The following is an 11454-nucleotide window of genomic DNA, read 5'->3' as shown; positions in this document are numbered from 1 at the left end:
CAAACATGACTCACTCTGAGCACCTAAATAACATCCTGGGCTTCAGAGGAGGAGGTATTTATACACCGACGGAGAGCAGGAGAGGACAGCGTGTCTGCCCCACTTCAAGAACGGGCCAAAAATAAGTTAAGGACAAGCAAGTAAGAAAAAAAAAAGGTGAGTAAGCAGAGATGAGCTGCAGGTGCTGGAGTTCAGTCAAGGAGACACTGTACGGTTGTTCTGTTATACAATGACTTATTCCCACATTAGACCCAAGAACTATAATCCCACTTGTAATGAATTCCACATTTAACCTTTTAAATCTTTATTGTTTAACAAAACATTAATTCTGTAACAATCAAAAGAGAATTGTACATCAAATACTTTAAATCTTCTCAGAAATGATCACCTCTGTCAGCATCTAACCTTATTTCACCTTAATGCTTGATGGTGAGAAATGCAAAAAGCTTTATTCCAAAGTTTACATCTTCTTTGCTCCTATATGCTTTGAACCATTTCTGCACAAGGCTCAAGCCACGGCAAACAGCATGCACTAAACAGGTTACTGCAGGAAGCAGCTACAAGAAAGAACCCTCTCCACCTACTGGCAGAAAGATTAAAGGCAAGGAAAAATGCAGATGGAAAAGAAAACATTTAGTACATTCAAGGAGAGCTTTAGTTGTGCAAATCAGAGAGGAAGCATTTTCCATAGAGCACACTGAAAAGAACTATTATTGAGGTCAGAAAATTAAAGAAAAAAAATCTACTATATACAAATCAAATGGAAAGTCATTACGTGGCAGTGTAACGCTTAAATCAAACTCTTGTAAGTACATCTTTAGAGATCGGACACGAGGATGCTATCACAAGTGCAACTTTCTCTGCTTCAGAACAGATGTTTACAAAAGAAGCACCATAAATAACTTAAATACAAATTATTTTAAGTCCAGAAGGTAAATAAATTGGAGGGGGGGGGGTTACCTACTGCAAGCATGAGTGTTAAACACATGAACAGATTGAAACACTAAACTAAAACTTGTACCAAGCAAAACGTTACAGTTGCTCTATTCATTAGATTTACTATATCTGGAACAACATATAAGCCAACATCCATCTATTACAAATGCTTTTGTTTATTATTTTTATGAGGCTGGCGATAAATTTTAAAATAAAGCTTAGGTAAATGAGAAGCAGGTCAAACGGATACTCTGACCTGCTTTGGCTCAAACTTCTTATAGGATAATTTTTCACAGAACTATTAAAATAAAAAAAGGATCCAATTAATCCAGAAGATAACTTTTTAACTAATCCAACTCCTAAAGCTTGGTGTAAAGGGATGAGGTTAGGAATAATTATGGAGCCGTACAAAAAAATAAAAATAAAAAAACCTTCATAAGATCAAATAAAACCTCAAATTGCCAAATATGAGTGTACAACAATAAATAAATAAATAACTCTGCCTTGTCCCTCATTTAAATGAAATAGCAAAGAACATATTAGTTACAAACCTTTTCGTTACAATACCTTAGAGGCAGAATAAACCCAGAAATGAAGGGCAAGCTTTATCAACTGTCGTTTTTGGGATATTTTGGTTGATTTTTGCAGATGAGAACGGTTAATGTGTTTATCTGTGTGTTGTGTTTCTATTTAGGTCCCTAAACCCTACAGATCCCTTCATCTGCTCTTTAGAGGATAAATATCTTAATAACATTCTGAATAATCTTCCCACACCCTGGACAAGGAGCCTGAAACTTATGCAGCCTCCGTGCACATGGGAAACAAGTGAGCAGGTGAGCCGTTCGCCCGTGGATAATGTTTCCGTTACGAGGACGCACTCGACACAGCTTGCAGGGCTCCCGCAGCGCCTCCGGCCGAACATCCTGGACCTCCATGCCCAGGCTTTCCTGGCTTTCCCCCTCTGAGAGCTGAGCCTCCCGGTGGAAGCCAGAAGGCATCGGCCCTTTGCCTTTGCCCATACCTGCTGTGGGAATGGGTCGGTCAGCTGTGGAGTGGGAGGGCAGGATGACGGGGTCAGACACCGTTCTGCTGCAGTCTGGGACGTCGATGCCGGCGTCGCTGTCGTCTTCTTCGTCGTGGGCAGAGAGAAGGCTACAGGCTGGGATGTCTGGGACAGAGAGAGAGTGAGCCAGCCGGGGAACGTCTTTGTACCAGTTTTTTCGGAGAGCCCAACAGCGAACGCAGTAGCGCTGCAGCGGTGTGTTGTATTTCCTGCACTCGGTGCACTGCCATGCGTCCTGAGGAAGGAGGCAGATACAAAGTCAAGTGTGTTTCTTTGACTTTTTGTTCAGCAAATGTAAAAACGCTGAACTGGCATGGAGATGCAAACCTGCGTGGAGATCTCTGTATCAGTGTCGTCACTCAAACACTGAGACTCTTCATCTGGTTCTTCTTGCATCTGGAAATACAGAAATAAATCAAGATCTAAAGGCTGATTTACACTCAGAAATCAGGTCGTCTAGGTGTGTCGCAGTGAATGCAAATGTGCCCCGCCCCTTACACAGACACTCTGCTGCACCTCTCCAGAGCTGTAGGTGACTGCAGACAGTGCTGCAGACAGGAGGCCTCTGAGTGGTCAAATCTACATCCGCTGTACACTATTCACATTTCCTGTTTGGTACCTTACTGCTTGTTTTGTTTGGATGACCGCCATTGTGGAAAACAACTCGTAAAGATGGACCAGCTAGAAAAGCGAGGTGCACGAGAACGCTGGGACCCTTTTTTCACCTGGATCCCCGATCTTTTTCGTCCTCATGTCCCTCCGCCGTCGCACTAACTTGCACCCACTTCCTCAAAGCCTCGGCGGTATCTAGATCCCAGCTAGTTCATGATTGTTCTTGTTGTGTTGTGGCATGGAATCAAAAACATCTGCAACAAGCTCACTGCGACACTGCTGCGGGAGTATAAGCAGCCCTCAACTCTTCTGCTGTTTCTTCCATTTTCATATGTTAGTGTCATAAAATAATTTGCATTTCCCTCTATCTTGTGTTCTTATCAGTTTCCCTGCTTTAAAAAAAAAAAAGACATCCAGCCTGTTGCTTGCAGATGCCATCTAAGAAAACATCTCAAGATGAAAACCTTTAAAAAAAAATCCTCTTGTGACTAATTGGATAAATAAAATGTTGGATTAATGGAATTAAAGAGTCGATCTTAGGCTAAAATGAGGAATGGGTCGGTAGGGTGTTGATTTGGGCTCTGCTCCCTTTACAATTCAAAATTATTTCTGACTTCACTACGGCTAATAAAACTGGTTAGTGGCACAAAAATTACATGACTTTAAAAAAAGAAAGAAAACTGATTTTTAATAAAAGATCTATCAGAGGAAATTTGTCCTTTTTAAATAATCACTGCTATTTCATATTTAAGGTTTAAAACCAAGGGGGGGAAAAAACTTGCAAAAAGAGATGTAATACATTTTTAATCAGTGGCTGAAATTTGTGAAAATTATTTACATTTTTTTAATCTCCACTTGAAAAGCTAAAAAACAAATATTGCTGATATATTTAGTCAATATATTTTCCATAATCCAGTTAGTGAATAGGAAAAAACTAAAACCTGCATTTATTATTATTTCTTTTCAAAAGAAAAAAAACAGCTTTTTATCATGTTTTAGTCAAAGCGATGAAGCGACAGTGTGGGATTTCTAAAGATCCACAGGTGGAAGAATCCTAGTCTACAGAGAATGTTCCATTACCTCTTTGTCTGATTTTTCCTCCTTTCCTCCATAGTCATCATCCAGAGAACCTTCTTCTCCTCCACTTCCCTCTTCCAAGGCAGCTTCCTTCATCTCCACGCTAACCTGTTCGCTCTCTCCCTCTGTCAGAATCCACAAGTCCTCTGTGGTGTCTGAAACGATGGCCGTGTCCTCCTCCTGTGCAAGAGAAAGCTGATTCATCAGTCAGACTACCACCCACTGCCAGATAAGATTAGTCGTCAGATATGCAATAAACATAAAGAACAGGGTCTATACAGGAATGAGTCACTCAAATTCAATGCTTTTTAATGCTCTTAGAAATAAGTTTAATTCCATCAACAAGTACCCATGACTCTCATATATATATATATATATATGGCTGCAGCCATGTCCCGAATACCTTGTTTTCCAGCCACTTTTGCTGAAATTTGAATTTTTTCCCCATTCTCTAGCTTTTTCTCCACCTTGAGCTTCTTTTTCCCCAAACATACGTTATTTTCTAAGTTTAGTAGAAGTATTAATATGGGCAGTTACAGATCTAGCGCCCCCAGTGGCCATAAGTTACACGGCGTGCCTTTAATTTAGTTAATAAAACGCTTTTATGCAGTTACTGCTCTCTCACATGTAGATAGTAATGTTGTGAATGAACCTTATATCTTGAACACGACTTCAAAACTTTAAATATGGATGCTGTTCTGAAGTCTTGATCTTAAAAATGTAGGTTTCACAAAAAAAAGAAAAAACATACACACAAAAATATACATCAACCGTAATGAACACATATCTTAATAGAAGCTTTGGCTTTATCGCCCGGCCCTAATCTGGACGTTTTGATCAACATGTATCAGTTAAATATCAAATCCCACATTTTAGAGACAGAACACAGCTTGTCGAAGACATAAATATCATGTTAGGGAATTGTTTTTAATTTACTGCTTGGGGAAAAAAAAAAGGTTTTTTAGTTTCCAAATAAAAAAACAACAAGATTTTTATTTTATTTTTCAACTGTCCTTAATATTGGACATGTTTTCTTCTCAGGAATTATTATTCAACATAAATTTTAAGTGCTAAGCCAATTTATCAAGTTGAGAAATGCTGGGAAGCTTTTCCTGCACATTTCTTTGAGTTTTCTTACTTGGTTTGTATGGATGTCAGTGGAGCCATTGCTCCTGCGGCTGTAGTCGTTACGGAGATTACCCAGAAACCACCAGGGCAGACCAGAGAGGTCCCACTCTTCCAGACTGACGTCAAGTTTGGGCCGTTTGCAGGCTGATCGTGGGAGGCCGTCCAGGGACTCTGCAGAGGTTTTGAACAGTTGAATTCTGCTTTCTGAGGTGGCTCCAGCTGAAGCGTTCTGATGCCGCTCACTCACCGTCGTCTGGATCACGAGGTCGTCTTTGAGAGGGGGTCGGCAGAAGAGGCCCATCGCTTCTGGCCGCCACTCCTGCTTTAACCACACTCTCACACATCTAAATAGGAGAAAAACATGGGGGGGGGGAGACATTATACCACAGAACGATAACTGGATACTTGGAGGTATCACAGCTCCTTTTCAAGATTGGCCTTAAATAATGGAGAGGTGGTGCAAAAAGGCGTAAGGCAGGGGATTTAGGAAGAAACCAGAAAAGGCTTTATTCATTATTTGAATTAATCCCTGAATTAAAGCAGTAATTGTTAGAAGAAAGAAGGTGAAAAACCCAGGGCACTAATTAAAATATCAATAAACATCTTTCTATTGCTCTAGCAGCACTGCTTGCCATTTGTAGTTATTGTTCTCATTTAAATGTATATCTTAAGTTTTGCAACGATACCGATACCAGTATCCAGGCCCCGATCCAGCACTAAAACGGCAGCATCGGCGAGCACCAACAAATAGGGCACCAAGATGTTTGAATGTCACTTGTAGTATGCAGTTCTTCATATATACACACACATCAATTTCAAACAGATGGTATCGGTATGGGCCAATACGGCACAGTAGAGTTTGGTTTTGATAAGATTTTCAAGATTCCGATTCCCTTATCGATTCCCTTATCGATTCTCTTATCGATTGCGTTTAATGAATAAGCATTACTGTACAATTTCCTGAAATAAACTCATCTCCCCCTGATTTAAATAAACAAGCGTCACCTTTCTCTCGCTCCCAGAACTGCGGAGCAACTTTGTTGCATGTCTAATAACTCCAAAGAGAGGTAGGAAATTGGTTTATTTCCAGAAATGGCATATAATTTACTAGAAAACAACAATAAGCACAGCCAGTGATATAAAACTAGCTACTTGCAACCAGAGTTGCCTTCCATGCTGGTTGTAACTTTAGCTTCTGTCCAGAAGCATTAAAAACATGGCATTCATTAAAATGTATGCCATGTTGTGAACCCAGGTGTTTCTGCATGTTGGACTCATTTCCTCCCTTGGATTCAATTGCCACTTCGCAATGATTGCAAAGCACCTTGTTGCCATCTTTCTCTTCCTTAAAATGAAGCCAAGCTTTTGATTGCTTTAACCTCTTTTGTTTTGCTTTTCTAGACTTACGCCTGGTCACGTCATACTTGCTTACTGAATGCCATGAGCGTAACTTGCGTAAAAATCATGATGCAAGTTGTGCTGCCCAGCGCTAGGCTCTGGTGCTGCCTGGAATCGTTAAGAGAATCATTAAGCGAGCTGCCAAACAGTTCTTATGAATTGGAACACATTGAACCGGTTCTGAACAGGAACCGGTTTTCGATTCCCATCCCTACTGCACAGCCAGGTATCGGTATCAGGGGCAAAAAAATGGCATTGGTGTAAAACTAATATTCTTCTACAGAAACAGGACAGACATTGAACAGCAACAAATTTCTGATAAAGTTAGAAAAAAAAAAAGACATTCATAGGGGGTAAAAAATGTCTGCATGGTTTAGCTGCATGAAAATAGAGAAGCCATAAGAAACCCCTTCCAAACATATTCAAGTTTGATCAAACCATGCAGCAACTCCAAATAGATAAATCCCTTTAGTTGTGCAACTAAAAGAAGGTGACCTCAGAGTAATAAAGAAGTAGGGAAAAGGATTTAAATGAGATTTGATGGAGAACAGATAGAAGGTCAAACAGGAGCAGGTGGGCAGATGAATAGGTTTCGGGGTATTAGGCCTGTGACTGATTAGGAGCTGAGATCCTCCAAACTGAAGCAGAGAAGAGAACTCTGAGACAGACAGAGACAGTGACTCTGCCCCGCCCCATCCACTGGGTGGAGCTGGTGGGTCACAAAAACAGTGATGGAAAAAACCCCACCAAACCAAACCAAGGATGGGGTGTACAGAGACGGTGCCACTCTGTACAGATGTACACCAAACGAAGACAGCAGACCGTTTCTCACCTGCCTCAGTGCACACAAGCAGAAGGAAATCCCTTTTAATTTAACTCAAATAGTAAAAGGCAATATTTTAGAAATCATCTTGTTAAAAAAAATTGGAACATCTGTGCAGAAATTCTGCAATTCAATTGGCTCTTGCTTGTGAGTGTTGTGTGCAGTGAGGTGGATAAAGTCTAAGGGTCTCTGTTTCTCCTGAGCACCATGCTTCGGCTTTACCTGACCACGATCCTCCACTCCGCCATCTACACACTCACGGCCCACAGAAAGATTCTCTGCAGCATCTGCATTTCAGATGAGACATAGTAACAGACAAAAGGACATCCCCCCTTTTAATTATACCAGAATACACTCTCTCTCACTACGGCCTTTAGACATGTGGAGTCTCTTTGCTGGATTGGAAAGGCTGGAAGCTCCTCTTCTCGGCCAGAGGAAAAAAGAAACACTCTATCTCCTCATATGTTGTTAAAGCTCAAATGTGCTTACTCTCTTTTTCCAGGAGGAAACAATATTTACAATCTAAAAGTTCCCAGATATACTCTTGCAAGTAAAACAGGAGTCCATTAAAAAGAATAAAATGACAAAGAATTACAGATTTTCATTTAATGCAGTGGAATGTAAAAAACAAGTTGCAGCAAGCCAACTTCCCTATTCATTTATATATATATATTTTAAATCAGATTAAGCCACTAGATAAAGTAAAAACTTACCACAGCCAAGCACAATGAGGTACTTCTTCAGCATTTCATACACCGGGCTGCAAAATCACATTTAGGATTAGCTTCTGTCAAATTGTAAACAGCTTTTCATGCACGTATAGGCGACAATAAATACCTCGGATTTTTGACAGAGAAGCTTTCAACTTCCAGAAGCTCCCCCAGAGGATCATCCTGGCAGTGGACTATGTGCTGCCGTTGCTTGTCATATAGCTGCCTCCCCATGATGTACTGACCCAGATAGTGCATCACCTGAACAAGTTAAAAGGAAAACACCTGTCGATTTTTTTCCCCCTTTTTTAAATAATCAGATGTTCAAAGTGGATAAAACCTAAACTTACAGCTGGGTATTAATTTAAAGTCATAGGGAAACGGGCGTTCTAACATTGCATTTCCGAATTCTCCCGAGTGGTGCACGACTTTACACAAGTGAATAAAGTGAATGTGATCGGTCGTACATCAAGAGGGCGGGATTGTTGTGGTGGAAGGTTTGTAGCAAGTTTGATTGTGGCCGGTTTGTCGGAAGCATCTTGCTAACCAGTTAGCAACTTAGCGCTAGTAGGTTCCCAATGGGAAATTCCATTGGGACCAAGTAGCACTAAATTGGTGACTTAGAAACGACACTGTCAAGGAATGTATGGACAGCGGAAACATGCAAGAGGAGGAGAGTTTTGTGTCGGAGGTCGCGGATGAGTCTCCTCCGCATCCATTTTTTATTTAGAGGAGGAAAGCGGGGACAAAGTTGTTGTGGAAGAGGACGCCAGGGCGGCAGAAGCTTGGTTTGGTGTAGAAGGCATCCAGCCGTACATGTTTGAGCCCTTGCCTCGCAACGCTGCCAGTTCTGTTAGCTCTACGCCTGCTGAAGACACAGACGTCCATCCCCATGAACACTGGGATGTTGGTAAAGTAAATGATTGTTATTTCTTATTTCATCCATTGCATACATTAGCTGCAATATATTAATCAAGATGCTATGACCGAATGATGACTGTTGATAAATGATTGGCCCAATTTAGGTGTACAAGCTGACGTATAACTAACTGGCCTGCTTAAGATGATGGAAAAAAAAAAAACAGATTTTAAGACAGGATTTTTAACGTTTAAGAACAATGTGGTCTGATAAAGAGAACATTTATATACATGTTTAAGCCACATTTGACATTTAAATATGGTTTCCCTACGACTTTAAAGAATTCAAGATTTAGAATCGATTCTTTTCCAACAGATCTGAATTGATCTCAAACTTGATCGCTGGTATTACATTTTTTTTTTTGGCTCTATAGGTTTGCAACATATTGATAGTAGCATTATATTGACATTCTAAGCTATGGTAGTTGATCGTGTCAGCGAAAAAAGCTATAATTTCATCAGTTTTTGGTTATATGACTCGATCTTTAGAAATAAACGAGAATCAATTCAGATTCAGAAACTTGATTCTTTATTCACAGCCCTACTTCAAATTGCTTCTAGACCAACTCCATTCTAACTGTAATAGTAAAATCAACCAGCTAATCTGGATTTATGGCAATCCAAGACAGCAGGAGCTGCTGTAGATACTATTAGCCCTATAAACCATCACCAATTCCCCTTTAACAGAAAATTAAATACACTAAATTATTTCTGGTTACCAGCTCCTTAAAAAGGAATAAATAAACAAACCCTTTCGATAAGTAAACACAGAATTTGCACCTCATGGAATGCAGTCTGCATATTGATTAAGCATCCAAAGCCTTGTTTATCTCTGGATATTAATCTTTAAAGCAATGAATTTCCCGATCCGATGCATCGACACGTCTGCAAGATTATTTTATATCCATTTGCTCCTGGATGTAATTCTGACTACCATGCTGCGGTGGTGCTAAACCTATTTTGCCCTCCTACCTTGCTTCCTTTAGCCACTACCCGCTTTCTGCTTGCAGTATTTTTTGATGCAAGGCCTTTTAGACTATATAACAAAGGCATTATTATTTTTCATGGAATGAGGGTTTCATAGGCATAGGTGGAGTACAACTTTGCTACTTCTGTTATTTGCTGTCGTTTCTCAAATAAAATGCATAACGATATTACAGCTTTCATTGATTTATTTGAAATTTAAAACATTATCTAGCCTGTATGGTAAAAATAAATAAACAATGAATCGAAGTGTATTCTTGAATATTGAAAATAATCGACTGGTTGGGTCTGGAAATTTATACTGAATCGAATCGCCATGATGGGTGTGATTTACAACCCTTTCAGGAATGTGCAGGGCAGCTGGGTCCTCACTGTTGCAGAAGGAATGTTGACACACCTACAACATAATGCAACCCAAACTGTCCCAAAAAGAAACTGAGTTTCTATCGATTTAAATTCAAATACCCACTCCTTTTAAATAATTATTCACATCTGATCAGGCGGCTCACCTCTTTGAGAGTGAATACATCCTCCTTTGCTCCAGCCACACGCAAGATCTGCAGAAGAGGTGCTTTAGGTTTCATCTAAACAAGAGAACAAAGGGTTGCTTTAGTATGAGTTTAACAATAACTAAACTATATGATGTCAGGATTTCATTATTTGTACCTGATTACCCTCTCCTGGAAGCGTCCTGCATGACGAGCTTGAAGCCTGAGGCTGGGCCGACAGGGAGCTCATAGTAAAACAGCTAAACCTGAAACAAAATGTAACCATGGGCATGTATACCTGCAACTTCAGACAATTCTACCACATTATACACCATCAATATAATCATTTTATATAATAAACCCTGTTTCAGTGCCCTACTTTTAGACATCAGCGTGGAAAGCATCGTTTCACCATCTAACCCATCATTGTCTTTTGCAGGCCGCAGTATTAAACAAACAACAAAAACCGTATATAGAAGGAAAATATTACACTACTTAAGCGCCTCTATAAACCGGAGAGCTGAATGACATCAATTGATTCTTTTCTACCTTTAGCATCAGCCGTAGCTGCTACGCTAATCATTAGCTGTGTAGGCGGCTAACTACTGATAAAACAAATACCTTCAACACAAATATCTCACCGTTTGGAGTCCGCATTACTTCACATCTTCTTCATTAGTTTATTTCCAGACGGCCGCCTTAAACAGCTAGTCCATTCAATTGAACAGCAATTATATTTGACGAGTGTTTAACGCTAGCTAGTGCTAAATAAAAGTGACGGTTAATGAACTTCTGCTTTAAAATGAAGTTTAACTTCCGGCCACGTAGATGGGATGTAGCGCCCTCTGCTGTTCAAAATAAGGTTTTGCACAGCAAAAAAACTCAAAATAAGGTTTTGCACAGCAAAAAAACTCAAAATATTTGGGGGAATATTTTGCCAAATTAAATCGTTTCAAATTTATCTAGTCATCCTCTGTTATCCCAACGTAGAAAAAAATTCTTTAGAAACACTTCTTTCTTTGACACAAATTTATAATGATAATTTTCCCCTCTTAAATGCATTATTTAGAATAATAAATACATTTCTTACAAAAATAAGTCAATATTCAGCTATATGAGGAAAATTGATGAGTACAAAGCAGGGCTTGATGTTAACCATTGCCTGATCTCCCGGGGCAAGTAGTTTTTATTGTCGGGAGAGTACAAATTTAATTGCATTTGCCCGCCGGGCAAGAACAATGATCGCAAAAAAAAAAAAAATTATCATTCAAAATTACTTTAAAATCACCGCCATTCGATGAAAACGACCCAGAAGCG

At 39.8% G+C, this 11454-nt stretch overlaps 1 protein-coding gene across 2 annotated transcripts; it reads right to left on the bottom strand.

Annotated features, from left to right (window-relative positions):
- Positions 1-287: 287 nt before the first annotated feature.
- mdm4 (MDM4 regulator of p53) lies at positions 288-10949 on the bottom strand. Of its 2 annotated transcripts, none has more exons than XM_038298067.1 (11): positions 10779-10949; positions 10316-10403; positions 10159-10233; positions 7875-8008; positions 7751-7797; positions 7260-7324; positions 5064-5160; positions 4827-4987; positions 3692-3883; positions 2327-2395; positions 288-2234 (listed from the first exon to the last, which is right to left on the bottom strand). In XM_038298067.1, exons 2-11 carry the CDS (start codon positions 10385-10387, stop codon positions 1665-1667), a joined length of 1482 nt encoding a protein of 493 aa, XP_038153995.1. In that variant the 5' UTR covers positions 10388-10403; positions 10779-10949; the 3' UTR covers positions 288-1664. The 2 variants fall into 2 exon arrangements, with proteins under 2 accessions (XP_038153995.1, XP_038153996.1); XM_038298068.1 differs by having other exon boundaries at positions 3692-3868; positions 10779-10948.
- Positions 10950-11454: the final 505 nt, after the last annotated feature.

Source organism: Cyprinodon tularosa, unplaced genomic scaffold (assembly GCF_016077235.1).
Source record: "Cyprinodon tularosa strain WSP-4 unplaced genomic scaffold, ASM1607723v1 ctg40, whole genome shotgun sequence".
NCBI lineage: Eukaryota > Metazoa > Chordata > Actinopteri > Cyprinodontiformes > Cyprinodontidae > Cyprinodon > Cyprinodon tularosa.
This window is presented reverse-complemented; position numbering and strand designations above follow the sequence as displayed.

Coding starts and splice junctions, on each gene's coding strand:
- mdm4 (XM_038298067.1), bottom strand. CDS start 10,387: ATGAGCTCCCTGTCGGCCCAGCCTCAGGCTTCAAGCTCGTCATGCAGG. Junction 8,009..10,158: donor ATGTATTCACTCTCAAAGAG/GTGAGCCGCCTG, acceptor TAACTTGTTCAG/GTGATGCACTATCTGGGTCA. Junction 4,988..5,063: donor ACCTCGTGATCCAGACGACG/GTGAGTGAGCGG, acceptor AAACCTCTGCAG/AGTCCCTGGACGGCCTCCCA.